Here is a 27,528-nt window from a genome sequence, read left to right as displayed (position 1 = left end):
CATGTCCCCATATACACTACTACTAAGCTCCGTGTCCCTCATATACACTACTAATAAGCTCTGTGTCCCCATATACACTACTAATAAGCTCCGTTTCCCCCATATACACTACTACTAAGCTCTGTGTCCCCCATATACACTACTAAGCTCCACGTCCCCCATATACACTACTAATAAGCTCCATGTCCCCCATATACACTACTACTAAGCTCCATGTCCCCCACATACACTACTAATCTCCACGTCCCCCATATACACTACTAATAAGCTCCATGTCCCCCATATACACTACTACTAAGCTCCATGTCCCCCACATACACTATTACTAAGCTCCATGTCCCCCACATACACTACTAAGCTCCGTGTCCCTCATATACACTACTACTAAGCTCTGTGTCCCCCATATACACTACTACTAAGCTCCGTGTCCCCCATATACACTACTACTAAGCTCTGCGTCCCCCATATACACTAGTACTAAGCTCTATGTCCCCATATACACTACTACTAAGCTCCATGTCCCCCATATACACTACTACTAAGCTCTGTGTCCCCCATATACACTACTACTAAGCTCTGTGTCCCCCATATACACTACTACTAAGCTCCGTGTCCCCCATATACACTACTACTAAGCTCCGTGTCCCCCATATACACTACTACTAAGCTCCGTGTCCCCATATACACTACTACTAAGCTCTGTGTCCCCATATACACTACTACTAAGCTCCATGTCCCCCATATACACTACTACTAAGCTCTGTGTCCCCCATATACACTAGTACTAAGCTCCACGTCCCCATATACACTAGTACTAAGCTCCATGTCCCCATATACACTAGTACTAAGCTCCACGTCCCCATATACACTACTACTAAGCTCCATGTCCCCCATATACACTACTACTAAGCTCTGTGTCCCCCATATACACTAGTACTAAGCTCCACGTCCCCATATACACTAGTACTAAGCTCCGTGTCCCCATATACACTACTACTAAGCTCCATGTCCCCCATATACACTACTACTAAGCTCTGTGTCCCCCATATACACTACTACTAAGCTCTGTGTCCCCCATATACACTAGTACTAAGCTCCACGTCCCCATATACACTACTACTAAGCTCCATGTCCCCCATATACACTACTACTAAGCTCTGTGTCCCCCATATACACTAGTACTAAGCTCCACGTCCCCATATACACTAGTACTAAGCTCCGTGTCCCCATATACACTACTACTAAGCTCCGTGTCCCCATATACACTACACTGCATATACACCAGTGCAGACGCTTGAGGCTCCACTGTAACAGACCACAACTCTAGTTCAGACATAGAAATATTAAATGTCAGTGAATAAAATTTAGAAGACCGCTAGAAAGCAAAAAAGACAGAATAATAAAACTAAACAAAATAAGTTTCTATGGAAACACATAGATTTGGATAGGAGCTGAGGGAACAAAATCTATATATATAATTGTCTAAGGTTCACTTCCATCTGTCTGTCCTTCTTTCTGTCACGGATATTCATTGGTCGAGGCCTCTGTCTGTCATGGAATCCAAGTCTCTGATTGGTCTCCCCAGCTGCCTGTCATGGCTGTCGCGACCAATCAGCGACGGCCACAGTCCGGCAGAAAAATGGCCGCTCCTTCCTCCCCGCAGTTAGTGCCCGCTCCGTACTCCCCTCCAGTCAGCGCTCACACAGGGTTAATGGCAGCGTTGACCGCGGTGTAACACACTCGGTTAATGCTGCTATTAACCCTGTGTGACCAACTTTTTACTATTCATGCTGCCTATGCAGCATGAATAGTAAAAAAGATCTAATGTTAAAAATAATAATAAAAAAAAAAAATAGTTACATACTCACCTTCCGGAGCCTCTGGATCGAAGAGGCCGGTTACCGATGTTCCTCGCGATGCCCCGGTGACCACTCCATGCATTGCGGTCTCGCAAGATGATGACGTGCGGTCTCGCGAGACCGCTACGTCATCATCTCGCGAGACCGCAATGCACTCTTCAGACCGGAGCGCGCGAGGAGCATCGGTAACTGGACGCTTCGATCCGGGGGCTCCGGAAGGTGAGTATGTAACTATTTTATTTTATTTCTTTTTTTCAACAGGGATATGGTACATACTACGTGACTGGGCAGTATACTATGTGGCTCTGTGTTGTATACTATGTGACTGGGCATAATAATAATAATAATCTTTATTTTTATATAGCGATAACATATTCCGCAGCGCTTTACAGTTTTGCACACATTATCATCGCTGTCCCCGTTGGGGCTCACAATCTAAATTCCCTATCAGTATGTCTTTCGAATGTGGGAGGAAACCGGAGAACCCGGACGAAACCCACGCAAACATGGAGAGAACATACAAACTCTTTGCAGATGTTGTCCTTGTGGGATTTGAACCCAGGACTCCAGCGCTGCAAGGCTGCTGTGCTAACCACTGAACCACCGTGCTGCTGGGCATGTGGCTGGGAAATATACTACGTGGTTGGGCAATATACTACGCAATATACTATGTGGCTGGGCAATATACTACGTGACTGGGCAGTATACTACGTGGCTGGGCAATATACTACGTGGCTGGGCAATATACTACGTGGCTGGGCAATATACTACGTGGCTGGGCCATATACTACGTGGGCATGCATATTCTAGAATACCCGATGCGTTAGAATCGGGCCACCATCTAGCCACTAAGCCACCATGCTGCTGGGCATGTGGCTGGGAAATATACTACGTAGTTGGGCAATATACTACGCAAAATACTACGTGGCTGGGCAATATACTAGGTGGCTGGGCAATATACTACGTGGCTGGGCAATATACTATGTGACTGGGCAGTATACTACGCAATATACTACGTGGCTGGGCAATATACAGCGTGGCTGGGCAATAAACTGCGTGGTTGGGCAATATACTACGTGGCTGGGCCATATACTACGTGACTGGGCAGTATACTACGCAATATACTACGTGGCTGGGCAATATACTGCGTGGCTGGGCAATATACTACGTGACTGGGCAGTATACTACGTGGCTGGGCAATATACTATGTGACTGGGCAGTATACTACGCAATATACAACGTGGCTGGGCCATATACTACGTGACTGGGCAGTATACTACGCAATATACTACGTGGCTGGGCAATATACTACGTGGCTGGGCAGTATACTACGTGGCTGGGCAATATTCTATGTGACTGGGCAGTATACTACGCAATATACTACGTGGCTGGGCAATATACTGCGTGGCTGGGCAATATACTACGTGGCTGGGCAATATACTATGTGACTGGGCAGTATACTACGTGGCTGGGCAATATACAGCGTGGCTGGGCAATAAACTGCGTGGTTGGGCAATATACTACGTGGCTGGGCCATATACTACGTGACTGGGCAGTATACTACGCAATATACTACGTGGCTGGGCAATATACTGCGTGGTTGGGCAGTATACTACGCAATATACTATGTGGCTGGGCAATAAACTGCGTGGTTGGGCAATATACTACGTGACTGGGCAGTATACTACGCAATATACTACGTGGCTGGGCAATAAACTGCGTGGTTGGGCAATATACTACGTCACTGGGCAATATACTACGTGGCTGGGCAGTATACTACGCAATATACTATGCGGCTGGGCAATATACTACGTGGCTGGGCAGTATACTACGCAATATACTATGTGGCTGGGCAATATACTACGTGGCTGGGCAATATACTACGTGGGCTGTGCAATATACTACGTGGACATGCATATTCTAGAATACCTGATGCGTTAGAATCGGGCCACCATCTAGAGATAAAATAAGTTTAAATCACAACAGTTTTCGGATTAGCTTTACAATTGTATTTCTGATGCAGTAAATGACATTTTCTTTTACTACCAAGACTGAGCGATGTGGAAGGTGGGGAATATGATGGCCTACAGACGGCCCCTCGCAGGGTTGTACAAACACGGAGCCCTGAGACGCACTACTCCTGGTGCTCTCAGCGATTCATCTTCTATACCGGGTCCAGATGACGGGACTCCTTCCCGACTCCTCTTCTAAAGGTTGCAGATAGCACACAGGAGGAAAGCTCGGCTCTGCTGGATGAGGCAGCTGTTGTCAGCGTATGTTTCTAATATCATCTTGCACAGATTCCTAAATGTTTCATAACTGGGGATCTGATCTTCCCGCACGGCGCAGGCGGCTGGCGAAAAATCATTTGTTTTCCGGACAAGATTTGCCATTCAATTATTATAGGAATGTACAACACCCTCCCACTGTTTGACCCACATAGGCTCTGAGCACTTACACATTTATGCTACAATTTAACCAGCTGCTGCCAGGTATAAAAGGTTCTTACAAAGGCCCATCAATAATCACTATGGAACCCAGGAACCCACCCAAATTAGCCCTGAAGGCCCCCAGATACTCTTGCTGCAAACATTTACTCCCTACATCAACACTGTCATAATTACAGGGTTATCCCCAAAATACTTAGGTTATTTCCCATCCTGAGGATATAGGATAAAGTACTGATCGTTGAGGGTCTGAGCGCTTGGACCCCCTAAGATACCAGAGACCGGGGCTGTGGAAACTGAGCAGGGCTATCATGAACGGCGGAGGGTTGAGCAGATGTAGCTCCGCTATGTGCAACATCGGGATCTGCAGAGCCCCAAGATCTGCATCATTGGAGGTCCACACGGTCTGACCCCAACAATCCGTACATTTTCCTCTGTGCTACAGATTATAACTTAAAGGGTTACTCACAAAAATATCTCTCAATTTACTACTATCGAGAGAAGTTAGATGGGGGGTTATTTGGTGGGTGACCATAGATGGGGGGTTATTTGGTGCGTGACCATAGACGGGGGGTTATTTGGTGCGTGACCATAGACGGGGGGTTATTTGGTGCCTGACCATAGACGGGGGGTTAATTGGTGCGTGACCATAGACGGGGGGTTATTTGGTGCGTGACCATAGACGGGGGGTTATTTGGTGCCTGACCATAGATGGGGGGTTATTTGGTGCGTGACCATAGATGGGGGGTTATTTGGTGCGTGACCATAGATGGGGGGTTATTTGGTGCGTGACCATAGATGGGGGGTTATTTGGTGCGTGACCATAGACGGGGGGTTATTTGGTGCGTGACCATAGACGGGGGGTTATTTGGTGGGTGACCATAGATGGGGGGTTATTTGGTGCGTGACCATAGATGGGGGGTTATTTGGTGCGTGACCATAGATGGGGGGTTATTTGCAGCGTGACCATAGATGGGGGGTTATTTGCAGCGTGACCATAGATGGGGGGTTATTTGGTGCGTGACCATAGACGGGGGGTTATTTGGTGCGTGACCATAGACGGGGGGTTATTTGGTGCGTGACCATAGATGGGGGGTTATTTGGTGCGTGACCATAGATGGGGGGTTATTTGGTGCGTGACCATAGACGGGGGGTTATTTGGTGGGTGACCATAGACGGGGGGTTATTTGGTGCGTGACCATAGATGGGGGGTTAATTGGTGCGTGACCATAGATGGGGGGTTAATTGGTGCGTGACCATAGATGGGGGGTTAATTGGTGCGTGACCATAGACGGGGGGTTATTTGGTGGGTGACCATAGATGGGGGGTTATTTGGTGGGTGACCATAGATGGGGGGTTATTTGGTGCCTGACCATAGATGGGGGGTTATTTGGTGCGTGACCATAGATGGGGTGTTAATTGGTGCGTGACCATAGATGGGGGGTTATTTGGTGCCTGACCATAGATGGGGGGTTATTTGGTGCGTGACCATAGATGGGGGTTATTTGCACTCTATAGAGCGGCCGATCTTACCAGTTCTTTGCTGCTCTACAGAAGGGACATCATCGCTGAAGACCATAACAGACAACAGGAGCTGAATCGGAAATTCAGCGTTGGACCATGGGAGGAGGAGTGAAGCACTGGGATTTCCGTGTAAGTGAATAAGACGTCTGAATAAGGCTTTACTATGACAGTAGCAGAACGTGTGACAAGTATGTGCTGTGTGACTCCTCACAAGAAGCAGGCTGGCGATTGCTGCTCACTTCACACAGACATGACTTGTTTACAGTGTTAACAATCACCCAATTAACAAGAAAAATGCTCATTCAAAATCAGGTGAAATGAGCTTTCAAGCAGCATAAAAGATAATCGTTCTAGGCGGCGAATCATCAACAGAAATGGCACTGCCGAGAATCAAGGCGGAGCGATCTTCTGCAGATCGCTCAGTGGGTGCCCTTTCCTTCGGTCCGCCGCCATTTGGTAAAAGGTTACTGATCGGCGGCCATATCGTGCCCCCAGTCTGGGTGAGCGGACCGTTACTTTCGTAGTCATTTTGTGGCCATTCTAAAGCTCCACATAGATGATCTATTCTGAGGAGCACCGGCAGAGGCAACATCAAGAGCAGTAAGTAATTTAACAAGCAGGTCACAGACCGAGCAGAAAACTTCTCTACTCCACCATTTTTGCCGACATTGGTAGTGTTGAGAAATCTACAAAGAAAAGGAGCTGTCAGCTGGAGAGATCAGTAATCAGCAGCGGGATGGACAGATCAGTAAACAGCAGCGGGCTGGACAGATCAGTAAACAGCAGCGGGCTGGACAGTATCAATAAACAGCAGCGGGCTGGACAGATCAGTAAACAGCAGCGGGATGGACAGATCAGTAAACAGCAGCGGGCTGGACAGATCAGTAAACAGCAGCGGGCTGGACAGATCAGTAAACAGCAGCGGGCTGGACAGATCAGTAAACAGCAGCGGGCTGGACAGTATCAGTAAACAGCAGCGGGTCTGGTACAATGTATGCTCGCATAGTAAACCTGTCGGTTACTGCAATCAGAAACAAACTTGCTGGAGATCTGTTGTGTGAGATCTGTTGTGTGAGGAGACCACGTCCGGGCCGGCCGCGCTCCGGTGGATTACTGGGGCTGGCTACATGGTTTAGTGGCGCTTCTACCACACACCTGTGCCTACTGCGCTCTCATCACATACCTGAGCGCTGAGCTCACAGGCCTGGAGCCATGTTCCTAACAAAGAGCGACTGTTCAGCCAAACAAGCAGCTCCTCTTGTTGTCAGGACATTCTTCCAGACTTATTAGCTCCCCCTCATTCATCGGTGAATGTAAAGTACACAGCCTGGGTGTGGAAAATAATCCACCATAATATGAGCGCAATGGGTATACTAGAGTAAATCTAAAGAAATCAGTGCACCTGCACAGGGATCACTTAGAAGGATTGTCGTCCCCCCATCCTGTATGGTGATGGCAGATCACTCGGATATGCAACCACTTTATCACTGTGGGGGTCCGAACAGGGAAGAACAGAAGCAGCTTCATTCTCAGGTGCAGGAGGGACCCAGAGGGCACCCACCGATCAGAAGTGAAGAATGTCCTTCTGATTTACCATTTTACAAGAGGAGACGAAAAAAAAAAAAGAAAAGTGAATGGTCCTTTTTATGCAGATTCCTCACAAACTTAAAGGGAATCTGCCAGCAAGTTTTTGCTTCTTCATCTGAGAGATTCCAGGGATGTGTCTGGGTGCAGCCGCTGTGATACAATCTGTCCCCGCCCCCACCAGGCTCTCCGTGTACACGGTCTATTGACAGTGAGCTGCTTATCACAGGAGGGGGTGTGGACAGACCAGGGCTCACAAGCGCAGTAGTCCAGGCAGTGATAATTTCCTGGTGATAAAACATTCATTGTATGGAAAAAGCAGAACAGAGACCAATAAGTGACACATTCCAGAAATCTGTGTCTCTGCCCTTAGATTACATAGCAAAAACCTGCTGACAGATTTCCTTTAAAGAGAACCAGTCATTGAGATTTTATACCCCAAAAGAATGGCATGTATATAGTCGTGCTGAGTAAATCCTTACCTTCCATGGAGAAATTCGTTTTAGAAAAATTCATAACTGAAATTGTATGCAAAGAAGCTGCAAGTGCAGTGGGTGGGGTCTGCACTAGCAGCTCTCCTGCCCCCTGTCCAATTAATAGGTAACTCATGTTTCAGTGATACGTCAGTCATTAAAAAAAGAAAGAAAAAAAAACAAAACCACGCACCGGCTCACTACAATACAAGACGAAACACTTGTAAATAGAAAGACTGATGGTGCTCGGATCTTTGAGGACGCCGGCCTTAAGTAGTCAATAGGAAAAATAGAAAGCTGTAATTGGGCACCAATGAAAATATTACAAAAATTCTAACATTTTATTCAAAACTTCATTAAAAAGTAAATAATAATAATAATAGATAAAGCAAGAATTCCAGGACATAGTGAAATCTTCCGTGTTTCAGACAGTTAAGTCCTTACTGATACTCATCATTTGTAGGCGATTCCAACAAAAATACCTGTTCACTGTTCAATTTTGAATAAAATGTGTAATATTTTCCAGGTGGCGGATTACAGCTCCGCCATGTCAGACAGACAGGAGGCCGAGGACGGGGACCAGGCAGGAGAGCTGCACACTCAGCCCCGCCCATAGCACTTGCAGCTTTTTAGCCTACAAAGTTCAACTACGGATTTCTCTAAAAACGACAAAACGAATCTCTACAAGAAAGGCGAGGATCTAATCCGAATTTATGCACTTTTATGTTCATGCCATTCGTTTCAGGTATAAAAACTCAATGACAGGATCTCTTTAAAAGAGAACAAGTCACCAAGTGAAGAGCAGACAGGTTTTGCCCTGTTATTCCCACTGTACCCCTGAGTGGGTCACATCCGCAATAAATGATGAAAAAAAACATATTAAAATATCACCGTAATAAAAACACCTCCGATTTTTACGCCTTAAGTGGATTTTATCTGAAAACCTCTACAACAAACTTTTAAAAAATGGAACATACTGTTGATAAGTTTTCCCTCCCACTTGTGTGAAAAAGCTGGAAAAATCATTAAAAACACATCACCGTTACAGAGGACATGTCACAGTGGCCAGGTTTGCTCTTATTTTATTCCCATTGCTCCCCTGATTATTCCAGGGTATTTTTCTTTTAAAAGCGCCGTATGATTGAAGATCTGTAGCGTTTGGTACAAATTTTAATGATCTTCACCTAGTAGGCAACAGCAGGGGGAATTAACAAGACATTTGACCTGGTGACAGGTCAAGACAACAAGAAAAAAATATATATATACCGTACATTCACACAAATACACCCCACATCAGTGTTACCGCCAATAAAAGCAGAAACGCAGGTCACTTAAAACCATGAATATGATATAGACTAGTATCACAGAGATTGCGGCAGCCACTCCGCCTGTGGACGCTTCATAACCATTTTTCACGACCCCTTTATACCCAATCTCGGATGATGCAAACGTCTAGATTCACCAATGCAATCGCTTTGGAGTACGGTGATTTTTTTTTTTCTAAAAAGGAGAAAGCACATGGTTCTTTTTCCCCTTTCTTTTTATTAATAGAAGTCCCTATTTAATCTCTTTTTTTCACGATTCTTTTGTGCATGTAAATATGCCCAGTAGGGGGCGCATACTGTCAGCAGGATGGCCGCTATTCTCTATAGCACAGGAACCTGGCTGCTTTTGGAAACCAAAATTGTGGTAAAAAAGACCTAACCAGTCAGATGTACATATATTGCTTAGAACTTACATAGGTGACCCTAGGAAGACCCCACTAACAATGGCCGCAGCCCTACCATTTATGTGCCCAGACTTTGGACCGTGAATGTACATGATTACAAACAAATGTATAATGTGGAGGGTCAAGACCATAGGCTGATATTAATTCTGCTCAATATTAAATTTTATATTAATTGTATCACTTAATAATGCGCAGAATTAAGTATGCAGACATACCCTATATACACTGTACAAGCCCACACATACATACACAGTGCGAGCCCCACATAGCCCCTTATATACAGTGAATCCCACAGAGCTTCTTATATGCAGAATGAACCCTACATAGCCCCCTACAGTACGAGAGCCACAAAAAGCCCCCTATGTACAGTACAAGCCTCATATAGACAACTATATACAGTACAATCCGCACATAGCCCCCTAGATAGAGCCCCCCAATTCTTATATACAGCATCAACCCTACATAGCCCGTTTATACAGTATGAGGCCCCACAGAGCCCCTTTACAGTACAAGCCCCACATAGCCACCCCATATACAGTGTGAGCCCAACATAGCTTCTTATATAAAGCATCAACCTCACATAGCTTCCCTATATAGAGTATGAGACTCCACATAGCCCTATATATACAGTAAGGCCCTCTACATAGCCCTCTATATACAGTATCAGCCTCCTATATGTAAGAGCCTCTATATAGCCTCCTATATACAGCATAAGCCTTCAAATAGCCTCCTATATACAGCATAAGCCTTCAAATAGCCTCCTATATACAGGATGAGCCGCCATAGCCTCCCGCATATAGTAAGAGCCTCTACATACAGTATGAACCCCCACTGTAGCCTCTATACAATAAGAGCCTCTACAGCCTCCTATACACAGTATGAGCCTTCCCATCGCCTCCTATATACAGTATGAGCCTTCACATAGCACCCTATATACAATGAGCCCCCACATAGCCTCCCATATACAGTATGAGCTTCTACATAGCACCCTATATACAATGAGCACCCATATAGCCTCCCATATACAGTATGAACCTTCACATAGCCTCCTATATACACAATGAGCACCCACGTAGTCTCCCATATACAGTATGAGCCTTCACATAGCCTCCTATATACAGTATCAGCCTTCATATTGCCTCCTCCACAGCCTCCTATATACAATGAGCCCCCACATAGCCTCCCATATACAGTATGAGCTTCTACATAGCACCCTATATACAATGCGCACCCACGTAGCCTCCCATATACAGTATGAGCCTTCATAGCCTCCTGTATATACAATGAGCACCCACATATCCTCCCATATACAGTATGAGCTTCTACATAGCACCCTATATACAATGAGCACCCACGTAGCCTCCCATATACAGTATGAACCTTCACATAGCCTCCCATATACAGTATGAGCTTCTACATAGTGCATCGGAGAGAGGCGGCTGACTCTCCGCAGTGCCCAGCTGAAGAGATGAAATGACGTTATCGCGTCTGCTGTCTCACACGCCAACTGGTGGAAGATGGAACTGGTGGAAGATGGAGCCGGCGGTGCTGTCCTCTACTAATGTATTCACTGCTGTCTGCACCCAGATGATGCGGATAGTGGCAACAGTGGACGGTGGCATGGTGCGGCTTGTGGGCCAGCGTTTCAGCCCTTCGGCTGCTACGGTCGGCGGATCACAGTTTGCCCAGGCATACGCTATGGAATAGGTCTGAGCTATAGAAAGCAGCACACGTTTCAGGAATCTAGGTCCCAGAAGAATAGCTGTGCGCAATGATCATTACCACTTGGGAAAAAAAACAAAAACTAAATAAATAAAAATCAGAAGTGGATGTGAAGTCACCGAGAAGGCCCCTTTCACACATCAGTTTCTTGCCGTCGGTCGCAATCCGTCGAATTAAAAAAAAAAAAAAAAAAAAAACAGATCCAGCGATTGATGCCGCTGAATCCATTTTTTTCTCATATACTTGTATTAGTGACAGATTGTGACGGATGGCCTCCATCGTTCGCCATATCCGTCGAAAACTGGCCATTGGCCGGAGACAACGGACAAAGTAACCTTTTTTTTGTTTCCGTCAAAAAATATGGACAGCGATGCATCCGGACAGCGTTTGCTAGAATAGAAGCCTATGGGGTCGGATCCATCAAATGACAGATTCCATTTTTTTTAAACTGAGCATGCTCCGCTTTTTTTAGAATCCAATTAGCCGGATCAGCTAGTCGGATCCAGCGAAAAAAGCGATCCGTCGCATCAGTTTTTCACAATCTGCGACGGATCCGTTTTTTTTCATAATTCGACGGATTGCGACTGATGGCAAAAAACTGATGTGTGAAAGGGGCCGAAGGCGCAGACCTGCCACAATGGACCAAGGCAAACCTCCCATTGCATGCGTTCCAGCTGGGATGTGGGCCCGGGAAGGCTTCCTGAGGTCACGCTTTAGAATAATGTGTATTTGTCTACTCACTGAGTGAACCTTTGCTTTTATGGCCCTGATAAGATTGCACTTGGCTGTAGCCTCCATTAAGAAAAGGTGTGTGAAAAACAAACAAATGTTGGAGCCTCGGCCCTTTTAAAGTTTCAAGGCCTAGGGTCAGGCAGGAATGAATGTGGGGCATCAGGCCATAGGGTGCGGGCACATGGGGTCTCAGTGGCTAAGGGTACCGTCACACTGAAACGACGCTGCAGCGATACGACAATGATGTCGATCGCTGCAGCGTCGCTGGAGAGCTGTCACACAGACAGCTCTCCAGCGACCAACGATCCCAAAGTCCCCTGGTAACCAGGGTAAACATCGGGTTACTAAGCGCAGGGCCGCGCTTAGTAACCCGATGTTTACCCTGGTTACCAGCGTAAACGTAAAAAAACAAATATTACGGTACATACTTACATTCCGTGTCTGTCCTCCGGCGCTGTGATTTCCTCTGCACTGTCAGCGCCGGTCAGCCGGAAAGCAGAGCGGTGACGTCACCGCTCTGCTTTCCGGCTGGCCGGCGCTGACACAGGATGCAGGAGGAGTGCAGAGAAGCAGAGCGCCGGGGACAGACAGCTGAAGGTAAGTATGTAATGTTTGTTTTTTTTACGTTTACACTGGTAACCAGGGTAAACATCGGGTTACTAAGCGCGGCCCTGCCCTTAGTAACCCGATGTTTACCCTGGTTACCAGTGAAGACAGCGCTGAATCGGCGTCACACACGCCGATCCAGCGATGACAGCGGGAGATCCAGCGACGAAATAAAGTTTCAGACAATCTGCTACGACATACGATTCTCAGCAGGGTCCCTGATCGCAGTAGCGCGTCAGACACAGCGAGATCGTAACGATATCGCTGGAACGTCACGGATCGTGCCGTCCTAGCGATCAAAGTGCCACTGTGTGACGGTACCCTAAGAGACTGCCCAGCTGTATTCCCTGAAGACATCGCCATCTAAATGAGGGATTTAGAACCCAAAACACGGGCTGCACGCTATCCATCAGGCACAAGGCAGTGTAATGGCCGCTTTTAATATAGGATGTGACAAACCAGATGCCTAAAAGCCCCATATCTATAGTTGGTAGAAATGGAAGCTTTTACCCCAATGATTGCTTAGTCTTTGGCTATGTGCACACGTTGCAGATATGACTGTGGAATGTTCTGTGCAGACTCTGCATGTCTTGGCAGAAAACGCAGGTCAGATTTTTGTGCGAATTTCTTCCTTTTTTTTTTTACCCCTGCGGATTTCTATTATGGAATGGGTGCAAAAACACAGATCTGCAAAAAGAATGGACACGCTCCTTTTTTGAATCTGCTGCGTTTTCCGTGTGGATTTTTCTGCACCATTAGCACAGTATTTTTTTTTTTTTGCCATTGCTTTACATTGTACTGGAAATCACTTGCGGATCTGCAGCGTTTCAGCGCGGAAAAAAACGCTGCGGATCCGCAGGAAATCTGCAACGTGTGCACATAACCTTAAGCTTTTATCCAACGAATGATGATTTTAGTTGTAATTTTTACTTCAATCAACTTTAATCCAATATGCAACATCATCATTATTTGATAAGAAGTCGGCCATGGTTATTTTTTTTTTTTTTGCCTGGAAGTAGGAAGAAGAAGAGCCTTTATTAAAAGGTCATACATATTCAGTAACACTGGGCGGCAAACCAAATCTTTGTGACCGGACTGAACGACTAATGGGCAATCTGCATATGGCTCGGTCAACACTGATGAAGGATTCTGGGTGAATAATTGGAATATCTAGTGGGGACCGTAGAGGGACAAGCCGAGAGGAACAAGTCATCACACGTCCACAGGATAGGCAATCATGTCTAGATTAAGGGGGTCCTATGTTTCACTTTCTCCAGTCGTACCATAGCGGACCACTGGAGCAGCAGTCGTGCATGCACACTGCCACTACATCCAGAATAAAAGGGCCCCGCTCAGGTGATCGATTGGGATCCCATTGCTTGGACCTCCCATGGTTCCCACTGACATGCACCTTTAAGGCCTGACACAATTCAACTGCTTCCAAAAACCTGGGGTCCCCTGTCTCCTGCATGTACTTCTAACCATAAAAGCACAGCAATTCCCATTTACACAGCGTCAGAAATTATTCTCGTCTGCATTTTACTTTGAATATACAAGAAAAAACAGCCGCACTCAAAGTCTTGATTTCAATGCAAAAAGAAGATTCTTTGCTTTTATTCAAGTGTACATGCACCACCCAATAATTTTTGAGGAGAAAGTAATAAACGATAGCGGACATTTTACTTTGCACAAGAATATTTGCCAAGACTATTTGTCAGCAGGCTTGTGCCATATAATTTGAGAGCAGCAGACCCCAATTACTGCAATGTATCACTTACTGCAGCAAAGCTCAGAATGCTGAGCTCTGTGTAACCCTGCTCACACCACTGATTGGCAGCTTCCGATGTACGCTGTGCATAGGCAGAAAGCTGCCAATCCGCGTTGGGGGTGCCATGTTACACAGATAGATCAGCTGGACTGCCTGGCACGTGACAACTAGTCCTGCAGTGATAATCTGATGAAAAAACAATGTAACTACACCATGCTACTAAAGCAAGTGACACATCCCTGGAATCAGGGTCTCTTCTCCTATACTATATGACTAACAAATTAAATGTCAAAAACCTGCTGACAATTTCCTTCTAATACAACTTTTCCGAGATTCCTGAATGGGAAGTCTACCTTGTTCAAAGAAGCATCATCGGATTTGACCAATTTAGGGTAAGTTCACACAGGACGTTTTTGCTTTTTTTTTACTGCCGTAAAACCTGATTCTTGGCAGGAAAGAAGCTGCGTCAAAAACGCAGGTTTAGGGTAAGTTCACACAGAGCGTTTTTGCTGTGGCTTTTTTATGCTAATTTTCAGCTGCTTTTTACAGTACCATCAAAGCCTATGAGATTTCAGCAATCTCATGCACACACAATGGGTTTTTGTGTGATCAGTATTTTGTGCTTTGCTGCGTTTTTTTTTTGGACATAGGGCATGTCACTTCTTTCAGCGTTTTTGCTGCATTTTTTCACCCATTGACTTGAATGGGTGTTGAAAAAAAAAAAAAAACGCAGCAAAAACGCAGGTATCATTATTTGCTGCTGAAAATCCATGGACATTAGCATGGACAAAGAAAAAAAAAAAAACGCACCAAAAACACACCTAAATATACGTTTTTGACACCACTTCTTTCCTGTCAAGAAGATCAGGTTTTGCTGCAGAAAAAAAAAAGCAGCAAAAACGCCTTGTGTGAACTTACCTAGGTGCGGTTTTTTGTTGCGTATTTGGTGCGTTTTTTTTTGCGGTGTTTTTTTTTTCTTTGTCCATGCTAATGTCATTGAATTCTCAGCAGCAAAAACGCAGCAAATAATGATACCTGCGTTTTTTCAACACCCATTAAGTCAATGGGTGAAAAATGCTGAAAAAACGCAGCAAAAAAAGCTGAAAGTGACATGCTCCATGTCCAAAAAACGCAGCAAAGCACAAAATACTGATCACACAAAAAACCATTGTGGGTGCATGAGATTTCTGAAATCTCAGACTTTGCTGGTACTGTAAAAAAAAAAAAAAAATCAGCTGAAAATTTGCATACAAAAACTCAGCAAAAAAGAACGCAGCAAAAGTGCCCTGTGTGAACATACCCCAAGTCTTATGTGGTTGTGCAGTCAGACATCCTGTGCAAGGACTTGATCCGGCAGTCATAAAGTTGGCTCATTTTAGCCTCTGTACTGCAGGCGCAAGTCCTGGCCTGACCGAGTCAGATATAGATGAGAACTAGGAGTATCACAGATCCCCAGGATTCTGTAGGTTGGGGGCATAAACGCCATGGTCGGAATACAGATCCCACAATGCTCTGGCGTTATGGCAGTCTGGATGAAGCCTAAGGCCAATGTGGGAATCACCCAGCTTTCCCTGAAAAAGATGGCAATCCAGCTAGCAGTTTTCCTACCAATTCTATTCATCATCTAGCCGCAGAAGGGGAGTAATAACTGGGACCCCACCGATAACCAGAAAGGGGGTCTTAAAGGGAAGGTACCGCGTTTGTAGGTCATTAATAAATCACTGTAATGTAGCATAACATGCTGCTATAAGCAAGTTTGAAATGCATGTGAAACAGATTTCATGTGTTATATGAGTTTAAAGAAGGCACTGGGGGCTGACATCTTGGTTTTGCAGCAGTAGCAGGGCCCTATCAGTGTCAGATTACGGCACCCCATGGACATAGGAGATAATAGACCGGCGCGGACCCTATCTGTAACATTGCAGCAGCATTAGCAGTGAGCTGGGCACGCCTCTGTGGGCTGCACACTCACTGCTGTAGGTGTGACTAGCTGCCATTTTAATATAATAGCCCTGTGCTCTCTATCTAGGACAGAAGAAGCCCTCACTGCTCCAAGCAGGCAAGTCCTCTTCTCCCCACAAGCTGCCCTGTGTGCTTCTCCTGCTGTGTCTCCACCTCCCCCTCACACACAGTCCCTGTGATCTCTGGTAAGCTGCACTCACAGCCTGCAGAGAGGGAGGTGACACCTGGAGAGAGAGAGCAGGGCAGCTGACAGGACAGAAGAAGCCCTCACTGCTCCTCTGTACTCCAAGCAGGCACACATCCTCTGCTCCTCACATGCTGCCCTGGGTGCTTCTCCTGCTGTGTCTCCGCCTCCCCCTCACACACAGTCCCTGTGATCTCCAGTAAGCTGCACTCACAGCCTGCAGAGAGGGAGGTGACACCTGGAGAGAGAGAGCAGGGCAGCTGACAGGACAGGGATTAAGGTGGGGGATGGCAAGAATGTTATTCACAAAAAATGCTGCTGGGTCCACTGTGTTCTGCTCCTCTGTAAACAAGCTGTGCCTCTGATGCAGTAACTGCTGGTGATAGCAGGTCACAGGGCAGTCACACACAAAATGGTGCTGCCCTGTGATGCTGCTCTTCATTCTTACTGTTAGCAGCAAATTTGGGGCAGTAACTGCTGACCACCATTTCCCTCCCCTTTTGGGTGGTCTAATATCCCTGGGGCAGAGCTGCTAAATCTTACTATAGCTGCTTGAGGTCTAAAACGGAAAATGCTCCCCCTAGTGGTAAATATGTATATTTGTAGAAAAATATATAATATTTTTCATATAGAAATGTTTGCAAACAGTGCAAACATTGCATTAATACATTTTAATTACTATTTTAAGCTTAATTTCACAAAAAAACTAAATACAAGAAAACTGGTGGCACCTTCCCTTCAAGTTTCCCTGACATTGTCACATCGCTCCCTTCAATGGTCTGATGGAAATGGAAACGTATGCTCAACAATCAGACAAGAAATAAGTGTACCTTGTAACACAACCCCCTTAAAAAAAAAAAAGGATATTTAATAGATATTTTAGGGAAAAATACCCTAATATTTCATCACAGAACATCGCTGTGAGCACCGACACAGAAACTCCCACATGCCTGCAAAAAAGAATCTTGTCTCAAGGTGTGGAGGGTGAAAACCCCTGTGTGTCATTCTGAAAATGCACGGTGTGAATGGGAGCATTGTTCTGCTGCACACTAATCTCGCTTTATGGTCTCCTAATGTCCGCTCACCTGTACAGAGCCAGCTGCTCAGGACAATGCAGCAAGATGGAGGCCTGGTGTGAACTCGCCTTATACCCCTAGTACTATAGAGGCGTCTACAGAGCGCAATACACACACGTAGTAATGGACTGCTGGGCCTGTAGGGAAACAGAGCAAAGCTGTATACCCAAGGAGTTACCACCGGGGATGACAGGAAAACATGAGCACTAACGGGACTGGTCACTAGGGATAGGCTTGTGGGTGTCAGGGCATGCTGGGAATTGTAGTTATGTAACAGGTAAGAGCATCAATGACATTGTCATTCTCTAGTCACATCCGAAGCTGAAGGCAGAATACTTCTTGCTCCTCGTCACCAGAGGGCCGCGCACTGCAGGAACCGAAGCTGCTCATACATTAGGAAAGGGCTTCTGACATCCCCCAAGACCATCTGGAGAAAACCAGTGACCAGTCTCTGCCGTCACATGCAGACTGGTTCCAGCTTCCACCGATTGAATGACGAAGAGGTGGTCAGATGTAGTAGCTCCGGTCTCCCACCACCACAAGTTAACGTCACGGATCTGCTATTGCTTGACATCAATCATATCATGAGAAGGCACAATGATTGCCCTGGTGTGGTATAAACCATCACATTTTGCCACAGCCGACCCTTATCTGCATCCTGAGGACAGGCACAGCCTATGAATATTAGGATATTTTCCACCATTCAGCCTGTGCAACAGACTCAGACGCGATGATGGCACCAGTGCAGTGTGCACGCCGAGGCTCAACACAGCAGACGCAAAGACAGGATGAGAGTGACGGTGTAACTGGAGCAGGAGTAGCAAGTGTGTATAGAGAGCTGGAACCGTCCAACAGCAAGAGGATTTATAAGCAGGAAGGTGTCTGGTTCCGATTAGCTGCTCCTGATTACAATAAGCACTTCATTAACATGAATCAGAATTATGCTATTAAAGGGGGTGTCCACTACTATTACAACCCCTTCTCAATCAGGTTTGCCTCAGTTAAAAACAGTTGTACTCCGCTCCAGTGCTGGTGGGTCAGCCCTTGTAATTCCAGGAATCATAAGGTTGTCATGTCACACGATGCCTGAGCCCAATCAGGGCCAGATTCTCATCAGCGATGCTCTGACTTCATGTTCACTTTGTCCGAATGTGGGGGATGGTGAAGTGGGGACCGTGTGACACAACCACCTCATGGGAGGCCTGGTAACAAGCATGCCGACACTGCTGGAACAGCAACAGCCCTGGAGTAGAAGGTTTTATTGTACCAGGGTCAAACATTCAGATTGAGACAGTGTTTGTCCTACTAGTCGACAACCCCATTAATACAACAATCAATTTTAGCCCATTGGTTCAGACCTCCACAACAGTCACATCTAGGCCCCTGCAATCCCCCCATCCCTGCTTTAGACCATTTCTCTGTTTGTTAAAAATCGTTACCTGTTCATTGGAGTGAAGCCTTGACCTCCCCACAATAGGTTTTACCATTATTGCAATTAACAAGCTAGATAAAATGCGTATGATCCATAAATGCTACCGAGCAGGTTATATAACATAGGTCTATCCACCACTGCAGCCTGCCATAGGCATGGGGAAGAGGTGGCAGATTTTATACACCCAAGGTCAATGCCCTCCCTTATCGCAGACTTTTGGAGGCCATAGCTATCCTCATTGAGGATACACCCCTGGACTGTGCTGCAAGGGCACTCTTTCCAGCAGGGCTGTGGAGTCGAAGCCCATGTTGGTGGAGTCAGTGTCATGGAAACTGAGGAGTCAGGTTTGGCCCCTGGCAGGGATGTGGAGTTACAGTTGTGGAGAAGGAGCCCATTTTGGTAGAGTCTGAGTTGGAGGTTTGGCTTACCAACTCCACAGCCCTACTTTCCAGGAAAGCTTGGTTCTTTTACCACAAGGCTCTGGCCATGAAATAGATGGCTAGAAGACCCCTGCATGTTTCCAACTGGGTCAATATGGTAAATACTGCAGCTATGAGGGTGATATACAAAATAGACACTGTCCTCAAAAATGTGATCTGGTACAAAAGCCTCAGCTCCATCGCCCTTTGACTCACATTAGTACCCCCAGCACATGGAGTATGCTCTCATAATAAAGTATAGATATTTAGTGCCTGACGTAGGGGTCTTATGCTTTTAGTTAAGATCTTAGACCCATGGTATGTTAAGGGCAATGTTAACTTTCCCAGACCGTATTAAATAGCAATGAGAACTGCTGTGCTATGATGTAACCTTGTATAATCTTCAAGATCAGGAGTTTAAGGACCCTCCTCCTGGAACAATCCTATAGCGATCCATAGAGTAGAGTCAGGCAATCAGCCATGTAGCTACGGCATCTACAGGAGAGCGGCAGACGGCTCAGCACAGCTATGAGTGTGAAGAACAGGGATCAGAATATGGAAAGCAGAAGAGCAAGGGTGTACGCAGTGGTACAAAGTGTCCGAATGCCATCTGACTATGGGGCCAGACAGCACTCACATTGTCACAGATCCATTCACGAAAATGACAGATCAGACAATGAGATTGGTGGAACTCAGCAGGTCCGATCGTGACCCCATGATGAGGAACAGAATAGGATGTAGTCAGTGGGTCTGTGCGCAGTCATATAAACACTATAGTTATTCTAAAAACAATAAATAAAAAAAAAAGACTAATTGCACCTTCCATTTTGACGTTATTCCTAGTTATGACTTACAATACTGAAGCAAAATGATTTTATACCTAGCGTTATTGGACAGGCTTTGCTTTCAGCAGTCTAAGGCAAAATCCACTAAAACTAAACATCACCCTGCAAATGACAGAATATGCTTATAATTTTTATTTTTTTTAAATCTCTGAAGCATTTTTTTACTTTAAGGCCATGTGTACACATCAGGATTTTCTGCAGAATTTTCCTGAACAAGACTGGACTTTCTGCAGGAAATCCGCATGAGGTTTTTTTCGTGTTTACCGTGTTTTTTCCCAAGAGCTTTCCCAATGCAATTAATAGCAGTACAAATGCAAAAAATCCACAAAATTAATGAACATGCTAAGTTTACCGCGATGCGCTTTTTTCGTGGGAAAAAAAGCAACATATGCACAAAAATTGGAGAATGCATTATAAATGATGGGGTGCATATGAATACGTTTAAGCGTTTATCGCGAAAAATGCGAAAAGTCCTGAACGTGTGCACGTAGCCCAAGTTTGAGCAATTTGACTGTTGCGTCAGCATTTTATTTTTTTGGGGGGAGGGTTCAAATGGTTTTAGTGACGTCTACTGTAATTTATATAACTGTTTATTTTTTTTACATAGAAAATCGCTCAAATAAGGACATAATGTTTTCAGGCCAATACTGCAAAAAAAAAAAAAAAAAATCTTACCAATTTAAACAGCTGAATAAAAACAAGAAAAAAAATGAAAAAATGATAAAGGAACAGAGGTGATCATGAGCTTTATTATTAGGAAACTAGTAAATTATGGAGGCATTCTCGTACTACAGACTTGACAGGTTTCAGAGTTACTACAGTTTTCATAAGAGTGTTTTATTTAATTAAAATTATGATCATGGCTTTATTAACAGGCATTCTTTTCTGAAAACAAAAAATGAACAAAGTCCAAACACTCACAAGTCGTTCTATGGAAAGTCCTTGATTTCAAACCAAAAAGGAGAGCCCGTGTAGGATCCTTTTGCATTAATTTAAAATTTACAGAATTCATGAAATTTCCATAAATTCTCTGTACAAACATGAACAGGGAATGTTCATAAAGATTTAACTGTGGCAGAAATGTCAACCCCAAAACACAAGTTAAAAGGGTCAGTGTGCCTGTAAAGACCGGACTGTACCGAGTACCTGGTCCGGCTGCCTGGCCCAGCCAAGCTCTAGGGAACCAATTCATGGAGGAACAGGTCACATTTCACGTCATCTTCCCAAACACCCACACAGTACCAGCTCTTAAAAAGCAAAGTCTCGGTCCCTGTGGTGACAGTCTCCAAGAATTCACGTTACTAGTTTGGCGTCTGAGCCCCTCTGATGTCTTTACTTTAGTATCCAGCTGCCTGGCCATCAAAGGCAAGATCAACATCGGGAGACATTCAGGTGCCAAGAGTAAAAGAAAAACCAGTTTTCAATTATCTATATATTTCGTTATGGATATAAAATCAGAGATATATACAGCACAGAGAAGAAATCTCTGCATGGTGAAAACAGTGACCAAGTAAAAAAATAAAATAAATAGTGAGGATATTAGGGAGAGTCGCAGGGAAACATGTGAACAGGGGACTGAATGGTCACTTCCGCTGGATGGAGTAAGTACAGGCCTCTTCTTGGAGCACGCGTCTTGGCTCCTGTCAGAGCGATTCTTACCCGTGGATGTCGAATAATGCGCAGAGCTATAAGAAAACAAAAAAACAGTTTGAAACCATCTGTATTACTCGGTGAAACGTTGGCCTATTCCACAGCTCTGAGCTCCCAATGACGTTCGCGCTGTCACAATCGGAGACTGCTGGTGGACAGATGGAGCCAGGTCCACTATGTGAAAACCTAATGTCAGCAACACTATTAACAGCCTGTATTCATGAACCTGTTCGTTACAGGGTATAAAAGAGATTGAAACACAGAAAACAAAGAAAAAAACACCACACAAACCACAAGACTAACGAAAAGAAACCATTAAAGCAACAATTTTACCTGCCAAGTGGTGGTAGTACCAACAGTTGTGCCATATTGATAGCAAGTTACTAATATTTCAGATGTGATGCCCCCACACTTAAAGCTAGGACTATGTTGAATTCTTGTCCTTAGTCACAAGCCTCCTTTTAAATGGAAATGTTGGGAGATAATTCTGGAGTATAAACTGATTCCATGCTGCAGCTCAGCTAGTCCTCAAGTCATGACCATTGCATATTCCCACCCTCAACCCATTGAATTATAGCCTTCAGTGAACACTAATTAGCAGCTATCTATTTCAATGACAGTGGGCAAGGACAGAGAGCTCAAGTATCAAGGGCTACCTAGTAAGAGCTCACCATTGAGAAGACCACCAGAGCTGGAGCAGATGGAACTATGACAAGAAACCCAGTAAGTGATGCATCACCGAGATCAGGGTATCTAGTATATCCTATTCCCAGATGGGGCTGTAATAACCTGGTAGGGTAGTAAAAATCCAAAATGTATACTAGATCAGAAGATTCCAGTCATGGAGGTCCAAAAGGACCAGGAACGCCTGAGATTTTTATAAGGGGGTCACAATCTTCTGAATGAAGTCATCAGGAATATTAGAAGTGAAATACTGGGTAGTACTTGGACCCACTGCAATTAAATCTTTCCACATCTCAGCGACACTCCCAAACTTGACAACCTCCACTTTTTTTTTTATACAATATACTGTAACGAGAGATCGAACTAGTATGCAGGACAGAGAAACACGTACTTTCCCCTTGACGTCAAATTTCTTAATCTAGAAAATCCAGGCATAAAATAACCATGCAACAGAGATGTGAAGAGCGACAAAGTGTGCCCGCGGCAATAATCCGGAGAGCCGGGCTCCTGGAAACAAACCAGGGCTGATCTTATCACATGAAGGACCACTCACCATGTACTTGATTGATTTCAGAGTTCTGTGACAGGATTTCGTCTGCTAGTTTCTGGGCGGTCGGTAAGACCTCTGTGTGGTGGACTGTAATCAAATACTGTACAAATTTCTGCAGCTGGTCTCTGTTCATTTGAAAGAGGGTCTCTGAAATAGGAAGATGAAGCTTGACCTGATCGGGCTTGCGGATGCGATATAAAGACAGCGCCACCACGTGCGCGCAGTAGAAGATGTCCTTGTTCCCACAGCTGCAGGTCACTGAGGTAATCTTACAACGGTCGAAGCTGATGGCTACATTGCAAACGGATTCGGGTTCAGACTGCATCGCGGGCTCAGTCACTGTGCCGCTCAAGTGGAAGCCTAAAAAAAAAAAAAAAAGAAACAAGAACATGATAAAATAGATGCCATAACCACACACCAACGCAACAATTAGGAGTAATGCTGAGGGGAAAATATGGCAGAGGATCAACAATGACAAATGCGACTTTGGCCGTGACACCTGTGAATGGAGTACCAAGACAAGAAAGTCTCAAGACCCGACTGCAGCGGTTACTTTACAACTTGCTTGTCACGGCACTCTCAGGGGTCACAATGGGACCTCATTCACTTGTACTGCACTGATGTAGCAGCACCATGTCAACATTATCAGAGACCGGATTCACCGTGTAGCCCAATAGTAATACTCAAAAACCAATGAATACACCAGACAAGTCAAGGATAAGTTTGTTAATGGGGGTCATTTTGTTTACAGGAGTAGATCGCTCCTTTGCCTCACAGCGGTGCCCTCCTTACTGACAAGTTGAACACCTGAACCTCTGCCCTGAACTGTTACATAGGTTGGCATAAGCACCACCACTAAAAGGTCCATCAAGTTCACCCTTTCTCCATTAATTATAAACGGTGCGCTTTTCCATGCTGTAAGTAGAGGACGCTCTACCTCTGTAGCATCGGTAAAGCGCAGCTTCACTGAGGATGGCAGATCAGCCCTGTATCACAGCAGCACTTGCAAGCTCTAAACCAAAGAGCTTGTAAGTGCTGCACTCCTTGCACAAGAGGCAGGCAGTGTTTAATACACTAGCAGTGGCAGGTAACAAGTAAAATATTATAACGTACTTTATGGTCCGATAGAGATATTTTCTCCTTCACAAGCATTTTATCTATTAAACAAGATGGGGCAACCCCTTTAAGTTGCATTTACGAAATTCCTTACCATTGACATTTTACTAAAATTAGAAGGTAAAACACTAAAAAACAAACAAAAACAAACAAACACTGAGCCGACTGAGGAGCAGACAGGAGACTATAGGCTGGTCTGTAATAGCTTGTATGTGACTATGACTAGTAGGGAGGTCAACGCTGTATCACTTTCTGGGCTGCATGTTATAGTTTTGATAAAATTACGTTTTTAAAATCAGCAGATTACAGGACAAGTAGACCTGCCACCAGGTAGTCCTGCATATTCATGAGCTGCGGATAACCTCACCCACACCAATGATTAACCGTTCCCATGCCACTGATTGCGTGAAAGCTGCTATTCAGAGAACCGATTGATTAATAGGTTGTGACTTTAAATCAAAACTGACGCGACATCGCTGGAATCAGGATCTCTGCCCTTACATCAAGTGATTACTATAAATTTTGAATGCCAGCTTGGATTGTGGAGGTCTGACCCCTGCTGCGTCTTCATGCTTGGCATCAATAGGGGTGCCAGATGGCCTTCAGTTTTTCCTGCACAGAAGCGCTCCTTTCCACTTGGTTTTTGCAGGAAACAGCAGCCAGGCCTGCTCACTAAAACGGTGCTGCAGTCCCCCTGCACAGAGGTGGCCAAGGCATTGCTGTACAGGAAAGACCACAGCAGCAGTTTTGTTTTTAGGATCAGTGGGGTACTAGAGATTGTACCACAAAGGATGGAGTTTCCCAGCTATCTCATCACTTTAAACAATGGGAATACCATTGTACCACAGAGACCAAGAATATATAGTCCAAGCTGCGGTAGTAAGGGGAACACAGAGGGGCCGACTACTAGACCACAGGGTGCAATGCACAGGATGGGGCATGCAAAGTACTTGATTCCTCCTCATGTGTGCACTATGGCTCCACACCGACGTGCACCACTGTACGGCTCTGCAGTGACAGGACATTTAAAAACCCATTATCAGCAAGTTATGCAAAACCATACAGGCAAGTCCATTAGATGTGAAGGCACCAAATGTTGTACTAGAAGGGGGGAAAAAAAAAAAAAAAAAAAAAGTCAGGAATCAGCCAAATGACCAGTCATAAAAACCTTATTAGTTCTCATTAGTGGCGGACATGAAGTGTGGCCAGAACTAATCCAGGACAAGCCAAGCTAAACTAGCCAAAATGAACTTCAGATGCATAATACGTTCCTGCTCCAACAATCAAAGCCCAAATGCCGGTGAGAGAGTAGAGGATTTAACAGGAGAAAGTAACTGATGTCTTTCAGCGCAACCATTGTGACCCTTTATGCAAAGATCCGCATACAAACAAGGATGGAATATCTCACAAATGGTACCAAGATCCTCAATATGAAGGTCACTTACAGAATACAGCCCAATATATAAGGTAGGGCATCGAAAGTACTGAACTACTGTTTACATCAGATATATCCGGGGCGCCACCTTAATGGGATGGGCAATGTAAAACCCTAAGACGATCCTTCAAATATTGCCCCAATATCCTGACCTGATACTTTTAAAAGGATGTCATTGCGCCAAGCTGGCCCTTGCACGTGAGAGGCATCAGCGAGCCATTTCTCCCCCCCATACACCGTTCAGCTCCGCCATGGTTTTCAACAAGATTGGAAAGTCAGTGACTGTTCGGACAAGTCCTGCTGCGATCGGTGGGTTTGGCCTACATTCGTATAATAGGTATTAATGCACTAACTGTTGCTGCTCACAGATCTTAGAAGCCAGGTTAGTGCATGAAGTGAGTGATGCGAGTGTTCAGTGTCAGGACCCAAAAGACAAGCCAAAAGTCAAAAGTATGCACACAAATGCCATGATCAAGCAGTTGCTCAGTTTCATTTATATTTTCATTAATCCCTATATCAATATTACACATGAAAGAAAACCACTTTATAATATAGCTTATTACAGAAAACGGCTCCTTTCTCCTCCTGGAATGTTCAACTATAGTGGTTCTGTGAAGGCCTCTGAAACTTGGTTTTTGAACATTAGGGATCAAACAGCTCCATGAAAACCAATGAACACACCAGACAAGTCAGGGATAAAGTTGCAAAGAAGAGTAAAGCTGGGTTAGGTTGGAAAAAGATTAAAAAAAAATAATAGCTCAAGCTCTGAAAATCTAATGGAGACAGCTCAAGCCATCATTCAATAAAACGGGAGTAAGGCATAATGGCAAGCTTCCCAAGACATGGCCTTCCACCTAAACCGATATCCCAAGTAGGGAGAGCACCAATTAGAGAAGCAGCCAAGAGACCTACAGTCACAATGGAGAGGCTCACAGCTCAGGTGGAAGAAACGGTCCACAGGTCAAATATTAGTCATATACTTCATAACTCTGGCCTTTATGGAAGAATGGCAAGAAAGGCATTTTTAAAAGGAAGCCACAAGCTAGCAGTGTGCAAAAAGCCATGTAGGGGCCACAGTGAGCATGTGGAAGGTTGTGCTGTGGTCTGGAGGCCAAAGTAATGGGCTAAATGAAAAATGCTATGTGTGGCAAAAAACTAACACTGAACACCACCCTGAAAACATCATCCCCACTGTCAAACAGTGGTGGTAGCATTATGCTGTGATTGTACTTTTCAGCAGGGACAGGGAAGCGAGTCAGAGTTGATGGGAAGATGGATGAGCTAAATACAGGGCAATCCTGGGAGGGAAACCTGTTAAGAGGTTACAAAAGACCCGAGACTGAGGCGTAGGTTCACCTTCCAGCAGGACACGGAGTCTAAACATCCTGCCAGAGCTACAATGGATGGTTTATATCAAGCATATTCATGTGTGTGACCGGTTTAGTTACAGTCCAGACCCAAATCCTACTGAGGGTCTGAACTGAGCTAGAGAAAGTATCAAAATTTGCAAAAATGTCACAAGGGTCCACTCACAGGGGCGTATATTCTCAGGTGAGAGAATTGGGTCAACTAGGTTAATGACTCGACTCAAAATGTCATAGTTTGATGCAAGTGTCATTTGAGTGTGATCATATTCCCTGAAAGAAAAAAATAATAATAATCTTTATTTTTATATAGCGCTAACATATTCCGCAGCGCTTTACAAGTTGCACACATTATCATCGCTGTCCC

General features: G+C 45.0%; 1 protein-coding gene across 1 annotated transcript in view; it reads right to left on the bottom strand.

The window, feature by feature from the left end:
• Nucleotides 1–27,528, bottom strand: part of ZSWIM6 (zinc finger SWIM-type containing 6) — a 108,380-nt gene that overhangs the window by 42,434 nt on the left and 38,418 nt on the right. The window contains exon 2 of the mRNA XM_069749112.1: nucleotides 23,250–23,606. Coding sequence (XP_069605213.1) covers nucleotides 23,250–23,606 — 357 coding nt within the window. The remainder of the gene's footprint in view (nucleotides 1–23,249; nucleotides 23,607–27,528) is intronic.

This window comes from Ranitomeya imitator, chromosome 1 (genome assembly GCF_032444005.1).
Source record: "Ranitomeya imitator isolate aRanImi1 chromosome 1, aRanImi1.pri, whole genome shotgun sequence".
Taxonomy (NCBI): Eukaryota; Metazoa; Chordata; class Amphibia; order Anura; family Dendrobatidae; genus Ranitomeya; species Ranitomeya imitator.
The sequence above is the reverse complement of the archived record's forward strand: the minus strand, read 5'-3'. Positions and strand labels throughout refer to the sequence as shown.